We start from the raw sequence: 25,898 nt of genomic DNA, 5'->3' as shown, positions 1-25,898 counted from the left end.
GTTAGGTCTGGCCCAGGTTACATGGATACGCGTCTGCGTAGGGTGTTTGGTTCCAGTGCTGATTTGGGAACATTGCAAAGTGTTCTGCAAGCTACGTGATACAATCCCCGCGCCGTTCAATCTCAATCTGATCGGTCGATCCCCCGACCTGGATGAGATGATCTTCGTTGAGGAGCCACTCGTAGTGACCCGTTATAAGCGGTGGATAGTGGTGAAATGCCACTTCTGATGGGCTGAACGCTGTGCGGATGAGCGCCAGATGGTGCAACAGTACTAGTGGAGAGTGCGATGTCCAGTTCGATGCGACGGTCGGTCATCACCAGGGCCAGCAGACCACCCGGCGGTGGTGGGATGGGGGATTTTAGAGATGATAGACGAAATAAATTTCCTGCTCTATCTAGTAAGAGAAAGTCATATTGGCCTCGCCGTCATCATACGGCCTTAATAACTTATATCATCTGTCGACTTTCGGGTTGTAACTCTCATCTGTATGTCCGTCTTCATCATAATCCCCTCCTGATTGAGGTCAGGATTGCTGACCGTAACAATGGCATCCTGACTGCCCAGCGTCGTATCGCCCAGTCCCCGACGCCGATTACTTTTCAGAGGGTTCCGTCGCTGCAGATAGCTGGCCCCAGGCGTTGGCGCGCTATCTTGAGGTTTGGTAGTCCTGGAACCTAATATAGCAGGAAGGCGCGCCTTGATTAGGACGGAGAGGGAGGGAGCGCAGCCGCAGAAAATGGCTGTAGACGGACAATTAGAGGGCGCTTGTCTCTGGAGGGGGTGGGGAGGGGATACATACCGACGTAGGCCTCAATCGTGCACCAGTTGAGGGAGTCCGCCAAAATCATGTAATAATCGTCTTTGGCCGTCGACAGCTTCATGACAACATCATACCGAACGCAGGCCGCTAATATCAATCGATCAGCAACGATTCACTGGACGAATCCCAGTTGATACGCACCCGCAATGGACAAAGTCCCCAGCCCAAAGATCCCCAGAATTGCCCCTTTCTTGCGCCAAGACAACTGTAGCCCCACGAGCATGGGAACCGGGAGCAGATATGTCAAGATATCCGTCACGATATTCAAGACGCCGTTCACCTCATAAAAGCGTTGCTGTTGTGCCAGGGGCATACAGTGGCTCGATGTTGGATTGGTCCAGAACAAAGAGGGAGGCCTGCAGCTCGCCAACGCGCCGATGAAGCTCGCAAGGGATAATCCAATGTTGAAGAACATGACGAAGAAGACGGCCCAGCGCATGTATTTGCGGGGATCGAGACGGAGATAGAACCACAACAAGGACATTTTGACCAGCCCCATGGAAAGCGTGTAGAGAAACCGGGTGACCCAAATACACTGGTCAGGGTCAGAGAGAGTGGACGGTCGGAAATAAGGGGCATACCTTCAACATGGGCACGGTGTCGCTTTCCGAAATGGCAAGCGCGGGTTTTCCAATTCCGTACTGGGATCCGATCATGATTGTGATGGATAATCCGAAATTGAGAATCTGGTGGAATTTCAAGTGAGTCGAGGCCATCGGGTGTATAGTAGAAAGTCGCTTACTGCGCCGATTATCATCAGAACTAGATATCCCGTTAGTCTGGCCCTCGAAGTAGGTTCAGTGGACTTACTGTCATCCGTCCCCAGAGCGCGCAGCATAAACGCGCGGGCATAGATGCGTAGCGCGATAATGATGGAGTCAAACACGATGAACCCAATGCCCACGCCAAAGATCGCTGCATGTCGATTCTCGGACACATCCATCTTCGACGCGTGGGGAGTGACAACTGACCAGGGGCGAGCATGACCCCAGGGGGAATCAGCACGCTAAGTATGCGACCCAAATGCCTCGCAGGCGGCAGAAGCAACCAGCATCCTTGTCGAGGTATGGGCCTAAGGATTCGACTAGCATCGAATGATGACACCGGCGCATCGACTGAGGAGTGGGTTTGCCACAGGCACATTCACTCCCAACCGCCTGGAGCTACAGAGCTTAGACGCAGCGACAAGTTTGTTCTGTGATGATGATCGGTAGGATCGTGGCCATTGCTCCTGGTCCAATGCGGAAAATCGAAGATCGGTGGGAAACAAGCCCTGGAGTGTGCCATCAATGCGCTGCCGCTGTCTCTCGGTTGCTGGCCGAGTGGCATGATCCTTCGGCCCCCAAATTTCCACCGGCACCACTAGGCGCATAACCGATGATTTTAGTCAATAATAGATAGAGAGATAACTAGTTCGTAGTTGAATGATTCAATGGCAGTGCCGCGGACCTCGGCCGTTGAATCCACTGGCTGCGATTCCACGAATGGCGTTCCATCCTGTCAGGGTTCGGGCGGCCCCGAACCCTGAATGCAGCTAAGTGGCCTCTTGGCGGGGCCAGGGAAGTGGGGCCGCCGAATCCAGTAGTGTGAATTCTGAATCATGACACCAATCGCAATTTCCCCTGTCGTACGGAGTACTCTTTATATGCCCTCCCTGTCAATAAAGCCTGACAAGACCCGCACCCATTGATCTCTTGTCGCAGCAACCCAAACAACACAACAATCGCTATGGCTGAATCGAAAAAGGTTGCTTTGGTCTTTGGGGCCAGCGGAATCTCCGGCTGGGCCGTCACCAAATGTGCTCTTTCCTACCCCACACCCACCACCTTTGACCGAGTGATCGGCTTGACGAATCGGCCGTTGCCCATAGAGAAAAGTGGTTTGCCGCATGACCCTCGACTGGAGCTGCATTGCGGCGTGAATCTGCGGGGAAGCTTGGAGGAGGTGATGTCCCAGCTGCAAGAGAAGGTTCCCAACCTGGAGGAAGTCACCCACGTGTATTACCTTGGTACGTAAGAGAATTACCGGCAACGGTCATTGTCTGACGATACAGCCTACTCCAATGCCACCGCATACTCCATGGATGTGATGGCTATTCGGGAAATCAATGTGGGAATGACATATAACGCCGTGCACGCGGTCGACCGGTTGTGCAAGAACCTGAAGTTCTTTGTGCTTCAAACTGGAACCAACGTAGGTACCTATTCAGTACCCGTCAACGGACTCTGGCTGATTGCCACAGAACTATGGCGTCGCGGTGTTTCGATACCAAGAACACATCGAGATCAAGCCTCCCTTGCGCGAGGACAATCCGCGCATTCCTTCCCCGTGGGGAGACGAGATCTTCTACTATGGACAGGTGGATTTGATCAAGGAAGCCAATAAGGGGAAAACCTGGAAATGGTGCGAGGTTCGACCGGATCAGATTGTCGGTGCGTATCCTTGCCCCCCTCCCTATCGCTTGTCTTGGTTTGACCATACTGATACCATCGGTATCTAGGCCACGTTCCAGTCCCCACCAGCATGACATACGTCGAACCCCTCGCGCTCTACTTGATGCTATACCGCTATGTCAACGGCCCCGGTGCCACAGTCGTCTTCCCCGGACCCTACACCAACTATATCCACACCCATACCCCATCTTCACAAGATATCATCGCCCGTTCCGAGCTCTACCTGTCCCTCGAAAAACCCGACCAAGCACACGGCGAGGCATTCAACACGGCCGACAGCACCACCCCCGCCCCATGGTCCCTCGTCTGGCCCAAAATGTGCGAATTCTTTGGTCTTGTAGCTGAAGGTGCTAGTCCCGAAGACAAGGGCTGGAAGGGCATCGACAAGTGGTGGATCGCCCACCAGGACGACTACCAAAAGATGTGCGAGGAGTATGGTCTCCGTCCGCGCGAGATCTCCGAGGCGACGTGGATTTTCCTTGCCGCTGGATTCAGCTTCCTGGGTCGTGATCGCGATCTGTGTCTGGATAAGATCCGCAGTGTGGGGTTCACGGAGGAGTATCCGGTGGCGTATGGGTATTTCCGGGTGTTTGATCTTTTGGTTCAGGAGAGGATTATTCCAAAACAGGAGGACTGGAAGAACTAAATTACTGTGTCTTCTCTCTTCTCTCCATACATCCATCTCACATCCACCTCACACCCATCAACGACTCCCCAACTCCTCCACCCCAACAAGAAAGCACCCAACGGTGACCAACAATACCAACAAACCCGCACGTAACACGGACCAAGACAGGGCGGGATTGGTTTGATGGAGTGAGTGACTGCTGGTGGTGCGGGGAATCAAATTGATTTTTGTCTGGGTTGTCTGGCTGTCAATTGTTCTTGTCGTTGCGTGGCTTGGATGATCGCGATGGATTGGATTGGGGATTTGGGGGTTCGTGAAGGACCGAAATGGTGGGTCGTTTCTTCGCAGGGTTGATGCCTGGTACGTGCTTTTCTAGAACATTATGGTCAATTATGATGGAGCTGGAAAGGAGTAACATGTAAGGGAACGAAGAACACATGGATTAGATGGATACGTAGGGTCTTGATATATACTGGGTGAAGGGATGAGAAGCTACTGCAGCGGTAGGTTTCTTCGCGTGGACGGGAATCTGCTTCCATCGCTATTGGAGATTATTGTTTTGGGTCAAAAAGGATAGGAAGAGATTGATAGCTGGAATGTTTCTTGTGAAAGTAGTAGACACTGGGTGGACTGCGCTTACAGCACATGGTTCTCCGATTATGATCACATAGAACATCAGCAATACTACCTCGTTCAGATAACACCAAATGGTTGGGGATGGGTATTCTATGGCGTTGGGATGGGTTCAAACTCCCGTCAAATGAACAGCAGCGGGCCCTTCCACGGATGCAATCGTCACAAGCCGAGCGAGAATCAATTCCCGACAGTTAGCCATCATGACATCAAACATGGCAGTAAGTTCCGATAAAAGCACATCTTGTTGGGAAATATCTTCAGTCCCCTCTTCCTCATTCCCTCCACTCCACGACCCCGTCCTACCTATCTACCTATTACTGCTGTGGATTCGTCCCCATCTCAAGCCATGTCTTCCAAGCACTCCCTCTTCGATCGGATCCTCCGCGTCCTCGAGTCCGGTCTCGACACCACGGGAGCATGGAAACAAGCCCAGAAGCTCCGTCGACTCCAGCAAACTCGACAGGGCGGGCTGGACGCCCAGGAACTCGAAACCATCAGCATCCTCCTCGCCAACGACTTCAGTCGTCGCATGAACATTCAATACGAGGGCATGTTTCTCCAGAGACGATCGGCCATTCTCGCCGAGCTGGACTGCGCCATGAAGAAGAAAGTGGTATGCGATTTAGATGATGAGCTTAATGTGGTGGAGCTGAATTTGAAGGAACTGGAGAAGTATATGAAGGCGGTGGACAAGACGTACCACTCTGTGCTGAGGACGGAGGGTGATAAGCCGTTTGAAAGGGCGATCAAGGCGCACTGGAAGAGGAAGAAGTGGCAGCTGTCAAAATGGCTCAAGGATGAGTGTGCGGCGCGGGGTGGCTGTTGTGCGAGAGGTTGTGGGTGCTGCAAGAAGCAGAGGAGTCAGGCGAGGCCGGGGTTCGTGGGTCATTGTACCTTTGCCTGTGCGTGTTGTGAGGAGGCGAGAGGGTATGAGGTGGAGAATTATGAGGCCATGGATATTGGCCATACGCATCAGACTCTGGTGAAGGGCAATAGTCGTGGTAAAGCGCTTATCAAAGCGTATGTTTGGGGTTTGTGAGAGGATTAGTTTGAGATGTTATGAGGGGACTTTGCCGATCGTTGTGACTTGCTTTGGTTGCTTACTGTTGTGGTATGATTTGATCTCGTTGAGCTTGGGTTACTCTGAGAGATGATCGGATGAATCAGATAAATGGAGACATTTTAACACCATTAACAAGAATGTAGCTCACATCCTGGCTAGATGTAGACTACCATAAATCAGTATAATCAGCTGGAAGAGCATCTGCACAACGGAATGAATAGCCGATGGAGTGTCTCCAAAATCCCTCAAACAGACCACTGTCCAGATCATACCACCCACATTGGATTGCAGTATCTCCTATAATCACCAATGCGTGCACAGGAAATAGCATATAGCATTGCAGGAGGACTGCATAAGAGGCTATGATATCAGCTGTCGGCGAAGTACCGTCCTGCAAATGCCAGAAAGCATATCGGACCAGTCATTTCGGTGACCAGGCATCCACTATGGATAAGGAAGTTTTTGCATCTCTAAAATGGAAAAAACTGCATTTTTGCTGAAGTGGGGTCTGACACGGTAATAGTCTGATATCTGGTATTCGTGGTGGATCTGGAAGAAAGTCAAATGACTGGTGAGAAGATACATAGTACAAGCAAGATGCAGAACACACTGACCGTAATTGAGCTGAAACTTGCCAGTCGACGAGTCAAACACGGCCGCCGTGGCTGAGATGGGAGAACCCGGTAAAAACCGTGGGCGGAAAGAAGATGATCACAAATTTGGGACATCGACCGGCTGAGTGAATGGTTGTCGCCTGATTATTGCGCCTTCTTATCTCCAGCCAAACAGCTACTTCTCAACAGCAAGGTATGGATATCTTCAATAACATCGCAGATGTCTGTAGCATTTCTAGTGCAGATCTATGTCTATCTGGCACACATGATGTCGTAACTTTCGTCTAGGCTGTATTCCTTCACTCTATTTCCTCGACCGTTGCCTTTTCTTCAATGACACGCTCCAGGATTCTGTCTCCGACCGGCAAGTGTTTCGACATTGACACGGCAGCGAAGATGGAGGGAGCGTCGCGGAAAATCTCGTCCACCTCTTCAAGGGACCGGCCCTTGGTCTCGGGATAGAATAGATAGATTGTAGGAGGGATGATGCCACCGATGACGGCGTACACGATATAGTAACGGTATCCGATATCGTCAATGGCGACCGGGGTAATCATCGCAACGACAAACATCCTAGAAGAGAATAGGTTAGCGGGGTTGGAAGGAAGGGAACGAGCTCATACCATAGCCATTGGTTGGCAATGGAGATAGCCTGCATGGCGACACGAAGACGAGCAGGGGCAACCTCGGCGGGGTAAAGGAAGTTGGCGCCCAAAAAGCCGATCGGCAGGAAGAAGTTGTAAATGAAGATGAACAGGGCGGAGATAATCGAAGCCGTATGGTTGTTAGTGAAAGAGTTCGAGACCGCCAACGCCAGCATGCACAGGGCCATGCCGCCGCCGCTGACCATGAACGCCGTCCGCCGTCCCATGCGGTCAATAATGGCAAAGCCCACAAAGCAGCAGAGGAATTTCCACGTCAATGCACATGCGGCCAGGATCTTGGACAGACTGGCCCCGAGGCCGAGATCGGTTTGGAAGATGAGAGGAATGTAGACTGAAATGAGGGTCCCACCAGTCATCTGCTGGAAGAACTGGAGAGTGACACACAAAAGGAACCGATACAAGAGCTTCTCCTCTCCCATTGTGAAGATGTCGCTGAGCTTAAGTGTGTTGTTTGATGATTCTTCTAGGGAAATCTCGTAGGCTCGTAGTTCCCCAACAACCTCCAACGAGTCCGCATCCTGGCCTCTCAGGGACGCCAGAGTGGATTGCGCCGCGTCAGACCGATTCTTCATGACCAGCCAGCGAGGGGACTCTGGAAGGAAGAAGATGCTGCCCATGATGACAAAGGAAAACAACGATGGGATGGCAAGAGAACCCCTCCAGGACGCAGGGGAATTCTCGATCTGATAGAAACCGAAATTGACCCATTGCGTCAAAGCAAAACCGAACGCAATGAACATGCCTGTCAACACCACGTTTCGACCTCGTTGAGCAGCAGGGGCGCACTCCGATTGCCAGACCGGTACAGTTGCACTCAGCATGCCGACACCCCATCCCAGAACCACTCTGCCCACCACGAATTGAGCCAGGGAGTATGCGGTGCACTCCAGCGCCTGACCGATCAATGCAATCAATGCGCCAGAGAAGATTGTGCGGCGACGACCAAGCATGTCACCGATAATCGTACAGATCAAAGACCCAAAAAGTGCCCCAATCGTGTACGACGCGACCACGGCGCCTTGAACAGTGGCATTGTGGGATTTCTGGGCTCCTGTGGTATGGATGGTATCGATTTCTGGAAAGACTTTGACCCAGGAGGGAAAGGCATCGAGTCCTCCGACGCCCGACTGGTTGTAACCGAATAAGATGAAGGAGGGGCAGGCGACCAACAAAATTTGGGCGTAACGAAGCGCTTGACCTTGCATTGTGCCTGATTTCCGTAGCACCGGGCTTCTCAGGAGTTTAGAGAGAGCTCTGGAGGAGGAAAGAGGCAGAAGATAGAAAGGAAAAGAGACTGGCCATTGTCTTTCCTGGGGGACCGGCGCATAGAAAAATCAACAGACAGAGCACTAGTCCTAGGGGCAATCAACCGTGGGGGTTCTGTATGTGGGCTGATGAACCTCCACCCCCTCTAAGCACCGGACTGCTGCCGACCGACCTGGCCGAGATGACGTCCATACGCTTGCCATGGCTAACATGGCCCCGCATGCAAGGGAGAGACGGAGACCGATGTGCGACTTGAGTCAGAACCGAAGACTCCGTACGGGGTAGAGAGGGGAGGCGATACCTCACCCTCTCACCGGAGGGATGGATCCTCGGGCCTCAGCCGTACGGCGTACGGTGGCCGTAATGTCTCTGATATTCCAGCCGACGCCACATGGTTGGATCTTATGCATAGCACTGGTTAACTGTTGTCGAACTAGCGGCGACTCTCCGACGGCCGGGGGTCCTGGTTAGTCGGGTTCCGTTGCCGCCGTCCACCAATCAAAGGGCTGGGATTCTCTGGGGCATTCCAACCGTGGTTCTTTCTATCTCCGCAATAAGCAAGCACCCCAGGCTTTAGCCCCGCGTCCAGGCACTCCGATACAGACCAGACCCACGTTACGGACGGTATCGTGTCTTAAAAACCGAGTGCCTTTATCCGAGGGCGTGAGAAACGGATGTTGTCCGATACTCAGGTCCATCAACCGGTCGGCAGTCCTGAATGGAATTCCATCTCGAGCGACTGATTGGGAGGCGGCTATACTAAGGTTAGTACATCATACGCGGGATGAAGTCACAACGAGGGTGTGGCAGCGGCTCACCGAGTCAGAACAGGTCATCAGTGCATTCCAGGGCCCTCCAGATTCGAGCGAGGAGGGAGACCGGAAAACAAAGCAGCGGGAGAGCAGGCAAGGCGCCTGAGCGGTCAGGCCATGGGAAGGAAGATGTCATGGCGCGCCAATGTTGGGGGGCCGCGTGACACCACGGGATTTCCCCACCATCGCTGGATCTGGCCAAGCAGTCGAGTGGTCCGATCGGGAGGTCAGATTCTGATCGTCTCGCTGTCTCGGAGGTTTTCCCATGGAGTCCCCAATGCTTAGCCTGCTTGTGTTGTTGTGGCGGTCTCCAGCCGCCCAATGGTCCAACGCCGCTGAGGCATTTATTAATTCCGCGCTCTTGGACAAATGCTTATCCCACAGGGCAGAGACACGTCCAGTGATGGAGTGATGGAACTGCCAGTCTTTGCGGGCTGCTGTACGCCCTATGCTTTTTCATAAGCAGCATATCCTCTCGTGTAACCCCAGATCAGCCGTGCGCTACTAGGATGTTTACTTCTGGTCGGTGATTCTGCTGCCTATTCCCGGGGGACAATAGGAGGGGCCAGTCAGCTGGACTGAAAAGTCAGCGCGGGTGCATCCACTGCCGAGGCCGTTTACCCGGTCTCGCCAATACCCACTAAGCTTAATGTTGAGGCTTATGCGTGGGATGGCGGTATTTTATGTTCCAGTCAACCAACTTACATCCACCGAACCGAGCTCCTTCAGACAAAGGGGTCAAAAAGTACACAAAACAGTTGGGTGCAATACAAGTCACATACCCCCCGTGCCGGAGTACGGGTACACAGGTCAGGATATCCTGCGTCTAAAATTGATCGCAGTCGATAGTGAAAGGTTACATCCACAGGGTCTTCCACGGATAAAGATTTACACACAATCTGTGTCCAACGCTGCCAATATCACCCCTTGCCCCATTCAGGCATCCAATACCATCTGCCGTAATGGCTAATCTCCAACAGATGCTGGATGCCCCAAGTCGACTGTGCCGTCCTACCCCTACACTTCCTGTCCACCATAGGATGTTAGACTTGGCGCCGGCCCAGAGGATCCTTCTGTTGGAGGAAAAAGTATCTGGCACTGACAATCCCTGCAAGAATAACACTTGGCGCCGTCGCGGTGGGCAGCGCGGCGTGAGAGTCGGGTGCCTGCTTCTGGTCTAGTGATTTCATTCTCCCAGTAACCCTTCTTCCTGTTAGTATAACCTCTCGGGAATTGTTTATGCTTAACTCCTTTCTCCTGATCCCAAATGTTAGTCGAAGACTAATGTTGCCATGCAGTATTATGCCTCGGTTACTTGAAATAACTAAATACAGTCCTACAGCCGACCCAGAGAAGCTGATGACTCACCCAAGAAGTGCCCATTGTCACAGTACAGCCATCCCCAGAGCAGCAAGCCAGGAGGACTGTTTCATCGTAAATTTAATGAAGAGATGGGCCCAAGGATATCACCACATGACTTCTATCAGTTCAATAAACCAATAGGAAATAATCACTAGAGGGCCCTGGATTCTATACCAGATGCCACTAGTTGGGAGTTGAAGGATACAAACCATGGCTATCAGCTCCAAGAACGAGTAACATGCCGGGAACGCGCTGTATTGTGTCAAACGGCGGCCCGAGTGCGAATATTCGATGCCCTACTTCATTGAGTGCTGCACAACCGAGCCCGCTCCATGGAGCACAATGTTCTCATAATTGGAACATCCAGTGGTGGATGCATTATCAGAGCACATTTGAAACTCTCGGTGTCACGATGCAGTCGTCCTCCTGGTGAATTGACCCGAGTTTAGGCGATACCAGTTTGTAGGAATAGAGAGTCGCATCATACTACTGAAAACTCCAGAACCAGTTTCATGATGAGAATGCCCATTTTTGCGTTGTGGCTGTTTCGCACATTGTTTGAAGGGGACCTCAGGGGCTGCAGCCGGTCGGGACTCAGGGATTGCCAGGCCAGAAGAGCAAGACCGTGATCTTGCTGCAAAATACAGACATGAAATTGTGCCTTGACACTGCAATAAGCGAATATGCTGAACAGATGCGTGTTCTCAGGAGCGTGTGGGATTCTCGTGCGAAGTAAGAACCGGTCTTCCCGATCAGGCAACCCGGATGACGCTCAGCGGAGTATTACGAGCTTTACCCAATCAGGCAGGTATACGCCCTAAGGCAGGTGCGAAGGTTGCCTCGGTTGAAGTCTTTTGCTGTCCACCAACGTGGACGACTAATGAATCTATCGCTCCCCTCAGAACCCATGCAAATTATCTGCAATCTTTTTGAATTGAAAAGGTCAAGATTTAGTTTCCGGATTCTTCATTATCCTGAGACCCGCACAAGATCATGAATAGCAGCATTCAGTTTGGGAACGGAGTCGAGTCCCGGTTCATGACATCGTTGTGTCCGCAAAAGCTACCTGCAAGTATCTCAGGAGTCAGGCATAGCTTGAGTCCTTCCTGATAGTTAGTTACACAAGGCTGCATATTTGTCAGCAGGAAGGGACACGGGTAAACATTTGTTTTGGCAGGTCGCGTAAGCTGCGCACCCCCTGATGACAGAATGAGTCGGACTAGCACAAGATGCCGGCTGAGTTCAATTTATACTAAGACACTGCAGGTTGCTTATGGGATACGTGACGAGAGAATGCCATTCTCCCGCAGGGAAAAGGCTCAGCCGTGATGAAGAAGAGGTCGTTCCCCAAGTGCCCCGCCTCGGTTGGGGGAGAATTTACCCCGGATTTACCCCGCAACCATGACCCTGCATCTCTGTTCCTCCACCATCTCCAGATCCATGCGCAAGGGTTTAACCAGGGTTTCCCACGGATAATCTGAAGAAATTGCCGTTAATGACGCTTTGTATTCCTACTGTGGTCAGTCTTCAATTTCGTGCAAAGCGCCCAGATGACCCGATTGTGGAGCTTGAAGCGAATGGTTGCTGAGCCTAGGATAGCACATCCACAATGCCCTCATCAACCTTTCCTGACGCTATAAGCCATGAACACCCATGAAGGCATCAATGGTTGTGGTTACCCAGCGAGGCTGCAGAGACTGTCGTATGTGATTTCCCGAGGGAATAATTGCAGCCTGCCCGACGAAGTGGAGTCAGGTTCGGCACCTTTGATCCCCACAGACCTGAAGTAGTCTGGGGAAGGAAAAGTGCTTGACGGCTGATCCCTTTTCCTCAAAGAGGGGAGCTTTATATCCTTTATCCCCCTCAGAAGAGATTGAATGTTTTGGCAGTCCGTTACAGCGTTCTGGCAGGTTGCGGGTCTACTGCCAAGCTACGAAAAGGTATATAAACAGCCCCCTCTCTGCCCATTACTGCAAGTGATTCATCATTCATATCCATGTTCAAGATGTTTTCCTTACGTGCCTGTGTACTCACGGCTCTATTTGCCTCTAGGACTTTGGCCGCTCCCACATCCCCAGCCACAAGAGATACGAATGGGGAAGGACTCCTTGTCCAGACTTCCAGCGGCCCTATACAAGGCTTCTTCAACCAAACAGCCCCCAATGTTCGACAGTTTCTTGGTGTCCCTTTTGCAGAGCCGCCAGTGGATGATCTCCGCTTCAGTAGTCCCGTAAAGAAGCAGCCCAATGGGACGGTCAATGCGTTGGCACTTCCTCCATCTTGTATCCAGCAGACCAGCAATAGCTCCTCAATATACACCACCTATGAGACTGGCTTTCTCATCAGCGGAGGAGACTCAGAGGACTGCCTTTACTTGTCGATCTGGGCTCCTCGTGTTGAGAGCATTCAATCGCAACAGCGTCCACTCCCAGTGTTGCTCTACATCCCTGGAGGAGGTTTCACCAGTGGAGGGGAAGCTTCACTGTACAAGATCCCCGACAAATGGGTACAGAGAACACAGTCCCACATCGTGGTGGTCATGAAGTGAGCAATTGCTCTCCTTACGCATCTTATGGTCGTATCTGACAGCGTATTAGTTATCGGGTGAATGTCTTTGGCTTTCCAAACGCCGCAGGGCTGACTGAGCAGAATGTCGGCTTCCTGGACCAAAGATTGGCGTGAGTCATGACCCAATATTCAGATGTAATTGCATGCTAACAGACTGTCTTAAAGCGTCGAATGGGTGGAGGACAACATTGCAAACTTTGGCGGTGATCCCGCGCGTATCACCCTCTGGGGCCAGTCCGCTGGAGCAGGCAGTGTCACAGCCTACTCTTACGGATATCCCGAGAACCCGATTGTCGCTGCTCTCATAGCTGACTCAGGTGCTCCGGGTATCATTGACAACGAAGACTATGCCCATACGAATTTCACTTTCTTGGCCGGGCTGGTCGGCTGCAGTGGACTCGACTCTACTGAAGAAATCAGCTGCGTGCGGAATGTATCTGCGCGAACACTGCAAACTGCTCTCTCAACTTACTCAGGTTCACCCTCCATCTCATTCAAGCCCGCTGTTGACAACATAACCGCCTTCGCCAACTGGACGGAGCGTGCAATCGAAGGCAAGGTCGCCAGAATCGTAAGCGACTCCCCCCCAAACCCCACCATACCAGCCTTACTGACAACCCGCAGCCCCTACTAACCGGCAGCAACGCCAACGAAGGCGCCGGCTTCGTCTCATTCACCCCAAACGGACCCGGCGAAGCCACCCTTTTTAACCTCACCGAGTCCATCATCGCCTGTCCGGTCGCCGAAGAAGTCAAGAACCGCAATCTCGGCGGCCTCACCACATACCGATACCAATACGCCGGCAACTTCTCCAACATCTCACCACTATCCTGGTTCGGCGCCTACCATAGCTCCGAACTCCCTCTTTTATTCGGTACTCACTACGAGTACGGCGGTCCATCGACCCAGTATGAATGGGACGTCAGCTATGCTATGGAAGCATTGTGGCTTTCGTTCGCTGAGGACCCTTCGCGCGGCCCAGTCCGACTTGCCATCGGAGATGCTGCGCCGAACCCAAATAATAGTAGTTATTTCTCCTGGCCGGCGTTTGAGCAAGGATCGTCAAATATGTTGCTTTTCGCCGAGGGGGATACACTCATGCAGCTGGTTGGGTCGGAGAGGATTGATGATTATTGTACTGGTCTCTGATAGTACCTTATAGTGTGGTAATTGTATATATCTGTTCCAAGGAAGCAAGATAGGATTTAGAGTGTATAATTCTATCACTATGATACTATTCCCTCCTAGAGACTCGGCCCTTCAAAGGAACCGTTGAACTCAACGGCTATTCCTCTCTACAATTCACAAAAGTGACGTCAAGGCACGAGCAAGAATATAGACTTCTAAGCCTAGCACGCAGGGTATACAATCTCGATCTAAGCTCAACCATCACTCATCAACATCTCCCGAACTCTATTCCACCTCCAGATGAGGAGACCTCGGTGTACCCGCAGCCTCCTCCATATAAGCCCCCCTCGTCCTACGGCCCGGCGCAGGGGAGTAATCCCCCACATATCTCGGACTCCTACCTAGATTGCGAGGAGTCGAGCGCGGACCATCCAGATCTTTCGCAAGATGGTAGTCCCCATCGGCATGATCTTCGACATCGGGGTAGATATCCTCCTCATAAATCTCCTCCTGTCTGGGTAGTGGTCTCGGTTGAGCCCGGGAGCGGGGCGGTTCAGAGGCGCCCGCGCCTTCGAATCTACGTCCGGGGACGGGACTCGGGGCGTACGTGTCATCCTCGAGGAAGTCCTCTTCGGCATAATGCTGGGATTCGTATATGGCGCCGCGTTTTCGGCCGGAGGAATATCGTCCGGCTGTGACACGTCCACCTGCGGAGTTTGCGTATGGGGTCTGGCGTTGAGGGGTGCGGGCGCCCATGTTGCGGCGGGGGGTGCGTTCCACGGGGTGGTGGTCGGACTCGTAGCCGCTGAAGCCATCGTATGCGGCTGGTTCCCGTGAGAGGCCGGCCTCGTATGCATCGTATCGGATGCCTTCCATGTGGGCTAGTTTGCGATCGTCGGCGCGTCGGGCCTTGACGAGGTATCGGTCGAATTCTTCGATTGTATCGTTTACTGTGCGGAAGTGTTCTGCGGTGAGGACGACGGGAAGGTCATTGCCGGGGGGTTTGTCCTTTTGGTCAAAGAAGGCGAGGCAAGATGCTATTTGTACGGCGTTGCGAATCTGTCGACCGTTCCAGGGGCCTCGTCGGTGGGTTCTGTATGTTTTCTCATATTCGCCTTTGACGAATTCGATGATTTCCTTGTCCATGACGTGGATGTGTCCATTCCCGATAGTGGTTCCTTTGGGAACTTTGTCCGTTCGGGGAAGCCGCGCCAGATTGCTAGATAGGATGGAGATGGTATCGTCGCAGTTGAGGTGAGGGTAGTAGAGACTGAGATGCACTCGTGAACGGAAGGCTTCATCCAGAGCGCCCACTCGGTTGGTCGTAAGGAAGAGAATGCCACTGTAGTATTCTAGCACTCTTAGAAACACTGCGCGCGGTTAGCTGGGTTTAATTCGAGGTGGACGTTGGTAATCACCAGAAACCAAAGCATTTCGCTCAACGTCAGTTCGATCTCTTTGTGTGAGGAAGACGTCGGCTTCATCCAATAGCAGAATGCAATCCCAGAGATGAGCATAGCGGAATATATCCTTCAGGGACTTTTCAACAGCCTCCGGTGTGGTCCCCAAATCTCCACAGGTGATGGGGAATAGAGGCTTCTCAAATTCCAGCGCCACTGCTTCTGCTGTTGCTGTCTTGCCTACTCCAGGGGCTCCGTGCAGAAGGATCACCAGTCCTCGTCCCTTGCCTCGGATCATATCCGGAGTATACAGAATAGTATCCCGAATGCGCTCTCGCTGGACTTTAGCAAAGTGTGACGAGACGGTTGATCGGATGATTCTTCTGTGGCCAGGCTTTATCTGCACATGGTCCAGCGTAATCTTCTCGTCCAGTACGCGACGCAAATCAAAACTGTGAACATCCAGTCGCGTAAATCTCCTCTCGCGTAAAACATATCCAAGTACTCTCCGAGGAAGAAGAGCATAATCCTCATCGGACCATGTTTCTTTCGTGAAGGTGTCGTTGTTGTCTATATAGGGGTTCTTCTTCTTGTAGGCTTGTGCTTCCTTTGCATATGTATAGTCCTCTCGAGCTAGCATATCTTCGGTTTTCTCGTGAAACTTGGGGTATTGGTCTTTGCCCCACAGCCGGAAAGGGACATTTTCATCAACGACCGTGGCCCAGGAATCGTGGAATGTTTCTTCGTATCGTTTCGTGTCACTGGGATAGGTCTCGGGGACGTGTCGCGAAGCCTCTTTGATGTCAATGATCACCTCGCTCTCTATATGCTCGGGCTCATCGGTCTCGATGCTCTCCTTGAAGATACCTGTTGACAGGCTCCACCCGGAATAGTACTGATGTTTGTTCTGCGGTTTTATCAACTCTTTGAAGAGTTTACCGGTCTCAGCCTGGGACTTAAGGATTGCTGCATGGTCGGGGTGGAAACGCAGGGGGTAACATGGCAAGGCAGTCACATCTTGCTCGCCAGAGAAATGTGGAATCTCCAGCGACTGCCATATCACTCGCAGGTCCTCTCCATCGTGGTCGAAGCAGTAGATACTCCATCTCGCTAGAGAGTTTGGGACAAACCAGCCTCCGGGGTCTGTTTGCCACATGTGGTCCTCCGGCCGGAGGGATGCTAGGCGAAAGACATTCTGAATAGCAGACTGGTGGCGTGCCTTGGTGCTGGTAGCCACCGATGGCACAAACACCAAGTCTCCCGGGCGGAAAAGGAGGGAAAGTTCATCGTAGCGAACTTTGTTCGGGGTATTCTTAGTCACTTGCTCGAATCTTTTCCACAGCGGCAGAATCCTCTCCTCCACAAAGGTGACATAGCATCGCATTTCGTCGATGGTGGCAGAGTTGGTCGCATGCGATTCCTTCTGCTCCGACTCCAATTGCTCTAGCTTCTGCTTCATCCCTTCATGAAAGTAGGCCAGGGCATGAAACGGCCGGCAGAACACACAGACTGATTTTGGAGGGGGCATGCTACTTTCATGCCACTCTCCAAGTTCGGAGAGCCGACGGAGAATCTCCGGGGAACGAATCCGTACACGCTGAAGCTGCAAGGTTTCGGCGACTCCTTCTGATGGCGCTGCCATCTCATGTATTTCAGCTGGAGGTCCAATATTCGCCGAGCGTCGTTTCTTTTCCCGTTCCATGTCCTTCCACCATGCCGACATACCGACCAGAGCTTCAATAGTGTAGTCTCCGTTGTCGTCCACCAAACGGTTCGTGAACCCTTGGAAATCATAATATTTGACTCCCACATTCTGATTCAGCGTCCTATCCTTGAATGCGTCCTCTGCATTCCAGCTTTCTTCATTGTCTCTGTGTTCCGATTCATCGTCAGTGTGGTCATCGTCATCGGTATTATCAGTGTCATCACGGTGAGCTTTCGGTTGCTCAGCATGTCCTGGGATAATTTGAGAGCCAGCTTCCTGCTTGGAGTTCGCATCCTCCGCCTGCTTGCTCTCATGTGGTGCGTCTGCGTCGTTATTTTGTTTTGCCGGAGGGTGTCCAGGGCTTTCTGGCCGATCCACAGCCTCCATTGCGGTAGTAACTCGGACCCTGCGTCGGGTCTGTTCAATTGATTTTACCCGGAAAGCTTCTTTGGGCAGAAATTATCCCACGCGATCCCTCCGGGTGCAGCCGTTGTGCAGCTATATATGATCGTTATCGGACATCTTCAGGTACTCGGTCGGGCAAGAGGAGTGGGGGCCAATTCCCCACCTTGGCTGGAGACAGTCGAGACTCGAGATAAGTCCATCACAGCCTCATGGCACGGTCCGGTGCCTCGTAATGCGCCGTGTCACCGGACTCGGGATCTAGGCTAGTGCTCATGGCCATGCGATCCGTCAGGGGCCAAGTGTTGCTAGCCATCTAACTAACCAATGAAAAAACCGCATAGTTTGCAGGATTCAGGACCTGAGGAAATTGGTGGTTAGGTGCTTACACCTGTCAGGCATCCATTGGGTGGGGGAGAAGGTCAGCCTCGCTAGCGCTTATGCAACTCGTATCAGAAGAAGGCAACCCAGAAGGTATAGACAGCAACTCACTATTTTTATTCGGGGAGTGGGACGGACGGGGGGTGCAGAATCGACCAGGACCCCTGCAAATAGCAGCAAGCGTCAAGCTGATCAGGATCTCAAATTTTGAGATCCTACCGCCAGGATGACGCATTTCTTCCACGGTCTGCGAAAGCCGAAGGCAGGCGCCGCGGACAAGGCTGGGAATACGAAGAGCCGGGCGTGGATCGAGGAGCGGGGCCGCGACTTTCACCCCGCCTTCGCCGTCGAAAGCCACTATGACGAGCACCAGGAGAAATACATCCCCGCTGAGCTCGCAACAATTAGGTACGCGTTCTGTCCGTTAAGTGATCTATCACAATCTAACGGGCTCACAGGGAACTGGAAAATCTGCTCAAAGAACATGACGCCACCGCGTCACCCGATGAGCCAAAGTTCTACCAATACTCATGGCAGATGGTCCTCAAGACCCTAGAGGAGGCGAAGGAAGCCGGCTCTTCGCGCAATGGGTGTGCTTCCGCTGCTATCCAGGGCCTGGAGCTTTTGTCCCCGCTGAAGGATGTCATACCCGATGAATATGGGCTGAATGTTGTCAAAGGCGTTTTGGGTCTGGTATTCGAGGTGATGCGACCCTGCCATCCGACTGACATACTCAATTTCACTGATGGTTTAAGGCTTAGACGACGAAGCGAGGAATTGAGAACAGAGCCAAGATCCTGGAGGCCTTCGAGACTGTCCCGGAGACTATCTTGACAATCCAGACGGCCTACAACTACTTGAATCCCACGGAAGATGACGAGACGCTCTGTAGGGATTTCTGCAGGACCCTTGTCATGACATTGCCCGGGTTGCTGGATGTCCTGCTAAAGAGGCAGCCATGTAAGTTCATGTATTACTCTCAGGATGTGGTCACCAATTAATGCCAATCATCAGGGTACCGAAAGGTCAAGGAAGCCCTGACGTTAAGGATTCGGGAGACTCTAACGGTCGATCAAGTCCTATCTGACTGGAATCGCTACCTCGCGACCATCAAGGAGCGATTGGAGCGCATGAAACTCAAGATTTCGGCAGCCACTGCCTATCACAGCACCGAGTCGCATCGACTGGGGTTGGAAGCGAATGAGAACATAAAGGTCCTTCATGATGAGCTCCACGGAGCACGCAGCGACATAAAGGACCTAGTCGCTGAGGTCAAGAAGCAGATTGGGGCTGAGTACCGGGAGATCTTTGCCTTTCACAAGGAACAGTCTGGTGCGCAAGCAATGACAGGACTCCTGTACGAGTTCAGGGCTCTATGGAAAGAATCTCGAGAGGAGTACGAGACTCAACAGAGCCAAATATTCCGCTTGGAGCGTGGTAAGCTTCTCTTTAGGTTGTTTCTGGCCAGCAAGCAGACCCTACTGACGCCTACCAGCCTACTCAGATCTGACTCATGAAAATGAAGCACTCCGTTCGTCCATTTCACTTTGCAGTACGAGTTCTCGTGATACCGAACCTGCAACGATGGTGTCACCAATTGAATTGCTTGGGATACTTGGAGTCTCGCCGCATTCTGCACCCCAAGATCTTGATATTGTCCTCCAAGAAGCCAGCAAATTCAGAGCGCGGTCTCTTGGGCAAGTGCGATGGCTTGCTAGGACTGATGAGTTTACTGAGTGGCTTCGCGCTGCGCAGTCATCCCTTCTCTTAGTGGATGGTCGCCTGGATACCAGCCCAGCAACGATGGTCAGCCCGATGTCCGTGTTCGTCTCGACATTCATCTCCAGCCTGATCAGCAGCCCTGACTGCCTACCACTGTTCTTCTTTGCATCGCTACATGATGACAAGGATGCAGACCCTGAACTCAGCGGTCCCACCGGACTGATGCGAAGCCTCATCACACAGCTCCTTTTCAGCGATAAGCTTGCGTCGCCAAACCTTCGTTTTCTGCATAAAGGTTTCCTTCACGCCTGTGAGAGCAACAACATCAAAGCACTCTGTGAACTATTCAGACGGCTGGTCTTGCAAGTTCCCCCAGATTTGCAAATACTTTGTATTCTCGACGGAACTGCGGTGTATGAACTGGAGCCAACATGGGGCGAGGAGATTGATTATGTAGCCGCCTTGTTTCAGCGACTCATTGGAGATCTGAACGAGGCCAGTTCACTGCGGCTGAAAGTGCTCTTTACGTTTGCGTCACAGAGTCTACAAATCTCTGACAGAGTGGAGATGTATCCTGACATATGGCAGTATGTTTCGCTGGCAGATGGCCATGTAGATCATCTGTCCCGACTGGAATATTATGAACTGGGGTGAGCCAGTAGTAAGAGAGGGGGAAAAAGAGAAATGATTCTTTGTAAGGCGAGTCCGGCGACCAGGACGATATCTTGTCCACTATGGGCGGATATCAGGAACTGAAGAAGGGGGTCGCGCAGTCAATAAATCTCCAGTCTGTGACTATCCATAAGTCCGCGTAGAAACGAATTATTTAGAACTCAACTCCTGAAAAGACGCCGAGATCTCAAGATAATACTGATCAGGTGATCGAGTCATATCTTCTTCATTGTCTGAGTCCCGCATTGTATCAATAGCAGGGCCAGGTCAATATCAATTTTGTCCTGTCTCCGGTAAAGGCTTGTGGGTTGATCTGTTCAATAGAAGAGAGTGTATCTGAATTCTTGTCCCGAGCTCACATTGAGATATAGCACCTGAAATCATTGCACCAGTGGGTGGAAAAGATATCCGTCAAGCTCGAAGAATTGAATTCTTTCGGCCCGAGCCTACTGCAGACGCAGAGCCAATCTGGGGATGACAGCAGGACTGTGCGTCCTTCTTCGCGACATGACGGTACAAGCCATTGAAAAGCTATTATATGCCTTACGGATTTGTGGTGTATTGATATGATGTGGTCGCACGGCGTTGGAGATAGGCGATTCTAATCTATCAGACCTTGCAGCGTGTATTTTGTGCGATGCCAGGGGCTGGCACAAGTAATAAGCTATTCTTATCTCGAAGCCTGCGCAGGAATGCGAATATGTCAATCTTTTTGTTGAGAAATCTGCTGGGTTGGAGTCCATGCTGAACTGGAGCTTTCGGATAAGCCAGAGAAACGATGGCTCAGGATGCCTTATTAGATGCCATAGACCAATCTGCCTGATGGCATAAACAAATATCAAGGCTCGGAGGAATTTGTCGATCCTGTGAACATATCAGAAGAGTATTGTCCAACCAGCATGGCCTGCCCACGAATGCTAGGGATGGCGTGCATTTCCTGGAAGTATTATCAGCGGAGAATAAATGCAAATGATTCATCTGCGGATCTACACGGGGTCAACGTCAGCTTACAGCGAGGGAGGAATCGTTCCATTCCTTTGGGAATGGCCCCATATCCCTCGAAATCGTAGGGGCAGTACCTCGCTGGAGGGCAAGTGACGCGGCCCAGTGCGAGGGCGTTGGCTCCCTGGTGGTGGGACATCCCAAATGGTGCGAGGTAAGCTGACCTCACCTCGTGTAGAAACGGACGTTGTCAACCGTGAGCCAGTGTCTGCAGGATTTCGGGCCACGCGGTGTCCTGTCCTGTCCTCGAGTTGGCTACCGTGCCCCCTGCAATGTTTGTCCTCCATGCGCAGAGCTTAGTCATATATAGGGGTCAAACACATCTTCCTGGACCCCTGCCTTGTCAGCCCCTGGACGAAGGCCATCCGGAGTATGAAAGGGAGGATCGGGGCCGTGACCAATCAGGGACAACTGATGGGAGGTTCTTCTGGATGCCGGAGGTCACGGGGGGCGCTAACGGCGGGTGTCGTGATCGCTGTTGGGAAGCCGACGACGTTGACGGAGGCACTGGCTATCCCTCTCCGTTGGCCGCTGCTGGTAACCATGGTTCACGACGGTGTGATCCATTGTTTTCGTGCCGACCCTCTGTGCTCGGGGTCAGTACCACCACCATCATCACTGCTCGTTGTTTGGCTTGGAAGTGTGGGCTCCACCTGGTTTGGGCACTATAGGCAGTAGGGAGCCATGGCCTGTGCTCCAAGTGCTTGCTCGGATGGTTTCTTTTGTCCCCTTTCACTGGGCAGCACCGGCAGTATCGGCAAGTTCCGGGGTAAGGTAGCAAAATCGACAGGTCAACTCGATCTCCTTTGGGGAATGCAGAGGTGCAGGCTGCAGTCAGCGTGCAGCGCGCGAGTAAATCGCAGGAAGAGTGGAGGGTCGAGGGTCACCTGGACGCGGGCAGCTTTTGCCTCATCGACCATTAAGGCTGCAGGCTGGAGATCTCCGGCCTGTCTTCGTTCCTGCCCTTGCAGCTGATCCCTCCGCCAGGCCCGCCTACCAACCACCGCTGTCTTCAAATACAAAGAATTTCCCCTGGCTCGCCCGGCTTCGTTTTCCCGCCATTTATCGCGATCGATTCCCTCAGGACCCCCTTTCCCTCAACCCCCCCTGCGTTTGGCGGGCAACCCTGCCCCTCAATTCACCGCCAGACGCAACACTGACAGCATCGCCCGGCCAGGGTGGACTCTGACCTCACCTTCATTCACATGCAAACCCCCGGTCTCTCCCCTTTGTTGACCATGTAGCGGGCTGGGACGCGATTTGAGTTCAAGCTCCTACTTACTTCTGAGCTAGATCACAGCCTTGGCACTTTGCAGCATGGAGAGTCTCCCCAAAGGTTTGCTGACCACGGCGACCAAGGTATCGACGGAGCTGGATGGCATGGGCCCGGTGGATATTGGAGATGTCGTGCATCTATGGAGAGGTGGGCTTGTCCGCGCCTTCCTTGTTGTGAATGTAACATGTCTCATTGTGCCGCAGTCTACAGTGCCAATCCCTCAGCACACGATGACGACGTGGGATACAGACTGGAAAACTTCTTCTGGAGGATATGGGGTAGCCAGTGCCTGAATCATCGTCTTCAGGGATCGACGCTAGCAGACTTGTTTTTACGTATCTCCGAACCCAACCCGTTCAGTCTAGTGCAGTTAAGCAAGGTGAGGATCCCGCGACACTGGCAGGCACGCGGTCTGCAGATTATCAAAAGGATCCTACTAATTATAATAGGCGGCGAAAGCAGCTCGATTGTCCAAGGAACACAACGAGAAGAAAGTCCCGGAAAAGCCGGGTGGCAGCAGCAAGGCGCCACTTCATCCCATTCTGAAGAAGCCCAGAAACGGAAGTTCCAGCGGTGAACCACATAAAACGACTCGTCTGCTTCTGACGGACATTGACGGTCAAAGCACGACTCGGAAACCATCAAACCCCCCTACTCCTGTTCCCCCAGCAGCGCCCACAATGGGCGATATTACACCCCGGCCAACGCAGAAAAAGGCGTTTGTTGTTGCCAGCAAAGCCAAGAATATCAAGCGTCGGCCTGTCATCATGCGGCGCAAGTCTTCACAGCAGTCGTCTGGTACCAGTTCTACCCGTGTTCAAAGCCCACAACCAAGCCCACCCCAGCTGACTTTGGATTATCATGAAAATCCACTCCGGCAGGAAAGCGGCAGTGTGCCTGATGCTGCTGGTGTTAGCCACCCCGTGGACTCTGAAACCTCGTCTGAAGGCCATCGTTTACCTAGTTCAGACATTGCTGTGTCTCCGAAAGGCAACAAATCTGGACCCGACAAAGGTCGCTTTGCAGCCGATGTGTTTGAGGAAGCAGTCGGCGCGGGGGAAGCCCAAGAGGAACGACCGCCCGAGCTCCCAGCCTTATTTCTGTCTGATTTGAGGGAACTTCTCGACACGGACCGCCCAGCGGAAGTACATGTCAAACTTCCACCACCACGTCGAAGAGCGTTCTATGCGGTCAAGTCATCCCCTCCTAAACCGAACTTCTTCTCATCCAGTGCATGTCGTCGCTACGATGCTCGGTATCTGTCGACAGAGAACTACGAACAACCGTCATCCATGAAACTCGTGGATAAGAACTTCCGACAGCGGTTCTCGGATCGAGTGCACCAGGAGCATGTTCTAGTTTCTTCCCTAGGGGCGCCCGAACCTGAGAAAGAGCCAAAGGCAGTACCTCCCAAGCCGACTCGAGCCGAATCTAGTAGCACCATTACCAACGCCACTCTCTCACCTTCACGGTTTGGAGACTCGCACGGGAATGCATCTACGGCTCCGAGCTCCACCGTGCCTTTCCGGACACCATCCCACGATGATAGCTCTGCGTTTTCGACTGACAGCCAGGACAGCACGGACGAGGATGTGCCTTCTCTGCTGACGCCGTTCTCCATGCCGCCTAGTCGAAGCCAGCTGAGCGTGATGATCGAGCGGAGTCGACAGCCAGGGACAGAAGAGAATGAGCAAGTCCGGCACCAGCCTGAAGAGATTAAGACCGGAATCAATGAAATCGCAGAGATTGAAGAGATTGAAGAGATCCGAGAGTGAACTAGCGGGGTGAACAATATGCATGCAAACACCATGGTTCAATATAAAGACATTAATCAGCATCCATACATGTAACTGCAGCCTAATACTACAACTTCCTCTGATGTCTCCTCCTTGTCCCTCTCTCACCACCTTCCCCTCATCACACGGGTACCATCACCCTCCCCACCCCATTAACCATCCACCAGTCTACACCCCCTCCCCCTCACCCTTCTCCACCCCATCCACCCCCACGACCCCCCTCTGTCCCCTCCACCACCTCATCCCCTTCCACAGCGCACTCCCCACCCACAGCCCCAAATTGACCAAATCCACCCACACGGCATGCCTCATCCTCGTCACCTTACTACTATCCTCATAATCCCCAATATACATCTCCCCAAAGATCCCAAACAGCGTCAACCAAAACACACACAACACCGCCTCCCACACAAACAACGGTAAATTCCACCGGACCCTCGCCGCCAACGGCGTCCGTTTCTTCAACACCCAATGCATCAAGACCAAATAAAACAGCGCCGTCCCGCACCCCATCATCCCCGTCACGATAGCATACACCCATCGTGAATCGGCATGTTTATTTTCCGCATGCGCGGCGTGGATGTCCTTGCCGTAGAGGATGAGGGTGGTCAGCCCGAAGATGAGTTGCGTGAAGTGCAGGGTGAGTTCCGTCCAGTGTTTGAGTTTTGGGCGTTGAGGGGGAGTGTGAGGGGGTGGGGGGTAGGTTAGGTTGATGGCGTTGGGGTCGTTCGCTGGGTCTTTGGATTTGGATTTCAGGAAGATGCGTTTGAGGAGGCGGAGGGCGAGGAAGATGGACATTTTGGTTTTGAGGTTGGTGTTGGTGTGTTGGTCTGGAGGGTGTGGTTGTTGGTGGGTTTTTTGTAGTTGTGTTGTTGGTGGCGTTGGTAGTGTTGATGAATTAGATGTTGTATGTATCGTTCACAGTAAAAAGATCATCCGGTTGGTTGGTTGGTTACACGAGTGTGTTGTAGATGTGTGTTGGTGATGCGCCAGCGCAAATCAATAAATAATCAAAGCACTAAGTCTTGGAAGGTATCCTTCACTATCAAAGTAAAGTTCAAAAGACGTGCTTCAGACAAGGTACCAGGTATAAAACCCCAACATGAACAAAAGCGATAGGATAATAAAGAAAGATTCTATGAAATCGGTAGTAGAGAGAGAATGAAACAAAGACTGTTGCTGTTGCCGTTGCTGTTGCTGCTGAAGGAGAATTGTTGATTCAAAGGTCCTCTTTATATAACCCCGACAATGGACTTTGTCCTCTTATGCGGGTTGCTGTCGATGGATTGCATGTCGCGAGCTATTTTTATCATCTTCAGCAATCACAATCATCCAATCGATGACTTGGGGGTCGGGTGCTGTGTCTGGGCTGAAACGGGATCGTGGTGGTGATGGACTTGCGCGCGCGAAATCGTGCAATGATGGTTTCAGGGCTGCAGGACGAGCGGTTGTGGTGACAGGCTCGTCGGGGATGGTTGGTGGAGGATGCGCGGCGAAGCGCCGGCCGGGATGATGGACATGGGC

The 25,898-nt window shown here is 52.4% G+C and overlaps 10 protein-coding genes across 10 annotated transcripts; 5 read left to right on the top strand and 5 right to left on the bottom strand.

Moving 5' to 3' along the window:
- Positions 1-387: 387 nt before the first annotated feature.
- Positions 388-2,128, bottom strand: BO80DRAFT_411456 (uncharacterized protein). The gene is made up of 6 exons (XM_025717971.1): positions 1,634-2,128; positions 1,566-1,585; positions 1,405-1,509; positions 965-1,358; positions 803-910; positions 388-743 (listed from the first exon to the last, which is right to left on the bottom strand). Exons 1-6 carry the CDS (start codon positions 1,764-1,766, stop codon positions 442-444), a joined length of 1,062 nt encoding a protein of 353 aa, XP_025573193.1. The 5' UTR covers positions 1,767-2,128; the 3' UTR covers positions 388-441.
- Positions 2,129-2,551: 423 nt separating this feature from the next.
- Positions 2,552-3,922, top strand: BO80DRAFT_456950 (SDR family oxidoreductase; the record flags this gene model as incomplete). Its single annotated transcript, XM_025722200.1, has 4 exons — positions 2,552-2,831; positions 2,877-3,016; positions 3,066-3,255; positions 3,324-3,922. 4 exons carry the CDS (start codon positions 2,552-2,554, stop codon positions 3,920-3,922), a joined length of 1,209 nt encoding a protein of 402 aa, XP_025573192.1.
- A 692-nt stretch (positions 3,923-4,614) lies between these two features.
- On the top strand, positions 4,615-5,813 carry BO80DRAFT_147620 (uncharacterized protein). The gene has a single exon (XM_025713748.1). The coding sequence runs from the start codon at positions 4,887-4,889 to the stop codon at positions 5,577-5,579; it is 693 nt and encodes a 230-aa protein (XP_025573191.1). The 5' UTR covers positions 4,615-4,886; the 3' UTR covers positions 5,580-5,813.
- On the bottom strand, positions 5,610-5,960 carry BO80DRAFT_147772 (uncharacterized protein). The gene is made up of 2 exons (XM_025713750.1): positions 5,752-5,960; positions 5,610-5,683 (listed from the first exon to the last, which is right to left on the bottom strand). Exons 1-2 carry the CDS (start codon positions 5,871-5,873, stop codon positions 5,641-5,643), a joined length of 165 nt encoding a protein of 54 aa, XP_025573190.1. The 5' UTR covers positions 5,874-5,960; the 3' UTR covers positions 5,610-5,640.
- Positions 5,961-6,423: 463 nt separating this feature from the next.
- On the bottom strand, positions 6,424-8,476 carry BO80DRAFT_147802 (sugar transporter). Its single transcript, XM_025713751.1, has 2 exons — positions 6,841-8,476; positions 6,424-6,790 (listed from the first exon to the last, which is right to left on the bottom strand). The coding sequence occupies exons 1-2, from the start codon at positions 8,085-8,087 to the stop codon at positions 6,517-6,519; spliced, it is 1,521 nt and encodes a 506-aa protein (XP_025573189.1). The 5' UTR covers positions 8,088-8,476; the 3' UTR covers positions 6,424-6,516.
- A 3,851-nt stretch (positions 8,477-12,327) lies between these two features.
- Positions 12,328-14,039, top strand: BO80DRAFT_360619 (carboxylesterase; the record flags this gene model as incomplete). Its single annotated transcript, XM_025715973.1, has 4 exons — positions 12,328-12,866; positions 12,920-13,000; positions 13,056-13,461; positions 13,515-14,039. 4 exons carry the CDS (start codon positions 12,328-12,330, stop codon positions 14,037-14,039), a joined length of 1,551 nt encoding a protein of 516 aa, XP_025573188.1.
- Positions 14,040-14,089: 50 nt separating this feature from the next.
- BO80DRAFT_411447 (uncharacterized protein) lies at positions 14,090-17,846 on the bottom strand. Its single transcript, XM_025717970.1, has 2 exons — positions 15,437-17,846; positions 14,090-15,388 (listed from the first exon to the last, which is right to left on the bottom strand). Exons 1-2 carry the CDS (start codon positions 17,508-17,510, stop codon positions 14,304-14,306), a joined length of 3,159 nt encoding a protein of 1,052 aa, XP_025573187.1. The 5' UTR covers positions 17,511-17,846; the 3' UTR covers positions 14,090-14,303.
- A 195-nt stretch (positions 17,847-18,041) lies between these two features.
- Positions 18,042-20,476, top strand: BO80DRAFT_426961 (uncharacterized protein). The gene is made up of 5 exons (XM_025719895.1): positions 18,042-18,314; positions 18,365-18,608; positions 18,668-18,866; positions 18,921-19,343; positions 19,402-20,476. Exons 1-5 carry the CDS (start codon positions 18,133-18,135, stop codon positions 20,280-20,282), a joined length of 1,929 nt encoding a protein of 642 aa, XP_025573186.1. The 5' UTR covers positions 18,042-18,132; the 3' UTR covers positions 20,283-20,476.
- Positions 20,477-22,619: 2,143 nt separating this feature from the next.
- Positions 22,620-24,353, top strand: BO80DRAFT_360449 (GATA-like domain-containing protein; the record flags this gene model as incomplete). The annotated part of the gene is made up of 3 exons (XM_025715967.1): positions 22,620-22,725; positions 22,782-22,957; positions 23,028-24,353. 3 exons carry the CDS (start codon positions 22,620-22,622, stop codon positions 24,351-24,353), a joined length of 1,608 nt encoding a protein of 535 aa, XP_025573185.1.
- A 252-nt stretch (positions 24,354-24,605) lies between these two features.
- On the bottom strand, positions 24,606-25,013 carry BO80DRAFT_329127 (uncharacterized protein; the record flags this gene model as incomplete). Its single annotated transcript, XM_025715172.1, has 1 exon — positions 24,606-25,013. A coding segment is annotated over one exon (408 nt), but the record flags the coding sequence as incomplete, so codon positions are not given.
- Positions 25,014-25,898: the final 885 nt, after the last annotated feature.

The sequence above is a fragment of the Aspergillus ibericus genome (assembly GCF_003184845.1).
Source record: "Aspergillus ibericus CBS 121593 unplaced genomic scaffold BO80scaffold_32, whole genome shotgun sequence".
Lineage (NCBI taxonomy): Eukaryota > Fungi > Ascomycota > Eurotiomycetes > Eurotiales > Aspergillaceae > Aspergillus > Aspergillus ibericus.
Note: the sequence above shows the minus strand (reverse complement) of the source record. Positions and strands in the feature narration are given on the sequence as shown.

Excerpts from the sequence above, each read along its gene's own strand:
- BO80DRAFT_147772 (XM_025713750.1), bottom strand. The coding sequence starts at position 5,873 with ATGATCTGGACAGTGGTCTGTTTGAGGGATTTTGGAGACACTCCATCG. Across the intron at positions 5,684-5,751 it reads AGTCTACATCTAGCCAGGAT|AGTAACCCAAGCTCAACGAG; the intron begins GTGAGCTACATT and ends ATCATCTCTCAG.
- BO80DRAFT_411447 (XM_025717970.1), bottom strand. The coding sequence starts at position 17,510 with ATGGAGGCTGTGGATCGGCCAGAAAGCCCTGGACACCCTCCGGCAAAA. Across the intron at positions 15,389-15,436 it reads GCGAAATGCTTTGGTTTCTG|TGTTTCTAAGAGTGCTAGAA; the intron begins GTGATTACCAAC and ends AACCGCGCGCAG.
- BO80DRAFT_411456 (XM_025717971.1), bottom strand. The coding sequence starts at position 1,766 with ATGGATGTGTCCGAGAATCGACATGCAGCGATCTTTGGCGTGGGCATT. Across the intron at positions 1,586-1,633 it reads CGCTCTGGGGACGGATGACA|TTCTGATGATAATCGGCGCA; the intron begins GTAAGTCCACTG and ends CGGGATATCTAG. Across the intron at positions 1,510-1,565 it reads TTCTGATGATAATCGGCGCA|ATTCTCAATTTCGGATTATC; the intron begins GTAAGCGACTTT and ends AAATTCCACCAG.
- BO80DRAFT_426961 (XM_025719895.1), top strand. The coding sequence starts at position 18,133 with ATGACGCATTTCTTCCACGGTCTGCGAAAGCCGAAGGCAGGCGCCGCG. Across the intron at positions 18,867-18,920 it reads CCTGCTAAAGAGGCAGCCAT|GGTACCGAAAGGTCAAGGAA; the intron begins GTAAGTTCATGT and ends GCCAATCATCAG. Across the intron at positions 19,344-19,401 it reads AATATTCCGCTTGGAGCGTG|CCTACTCAGATCTGACTCAT; the intron begins GTAAGCTTCTCT and ends GACGCCTACCAG.
- BO80DRAFT_147620 (XM_025713748.1), top strand. The coding sequence starts at position 4,887 with ATGTCTTCCAAGCACTCCCTCTTCGATCGGATCCTCCGCGTCCTCGAG.
- BO80DRAFT_147802 (XM_025713751.1), bottom strand. The coding sequence starts at position 8,087 with ATGCAAGGTCAAGCGCTTCGTTACGCCCAAATTTTGTTGGTCGCCTGC. Across the intron at positions 6,791-6,840 it reads ATTGCCAACCAATGGCTATG|GATGTTTGTCGTTGCGATGA; the intron begins GTATGAGCTCGT and ends ATTCTCTTCTAG.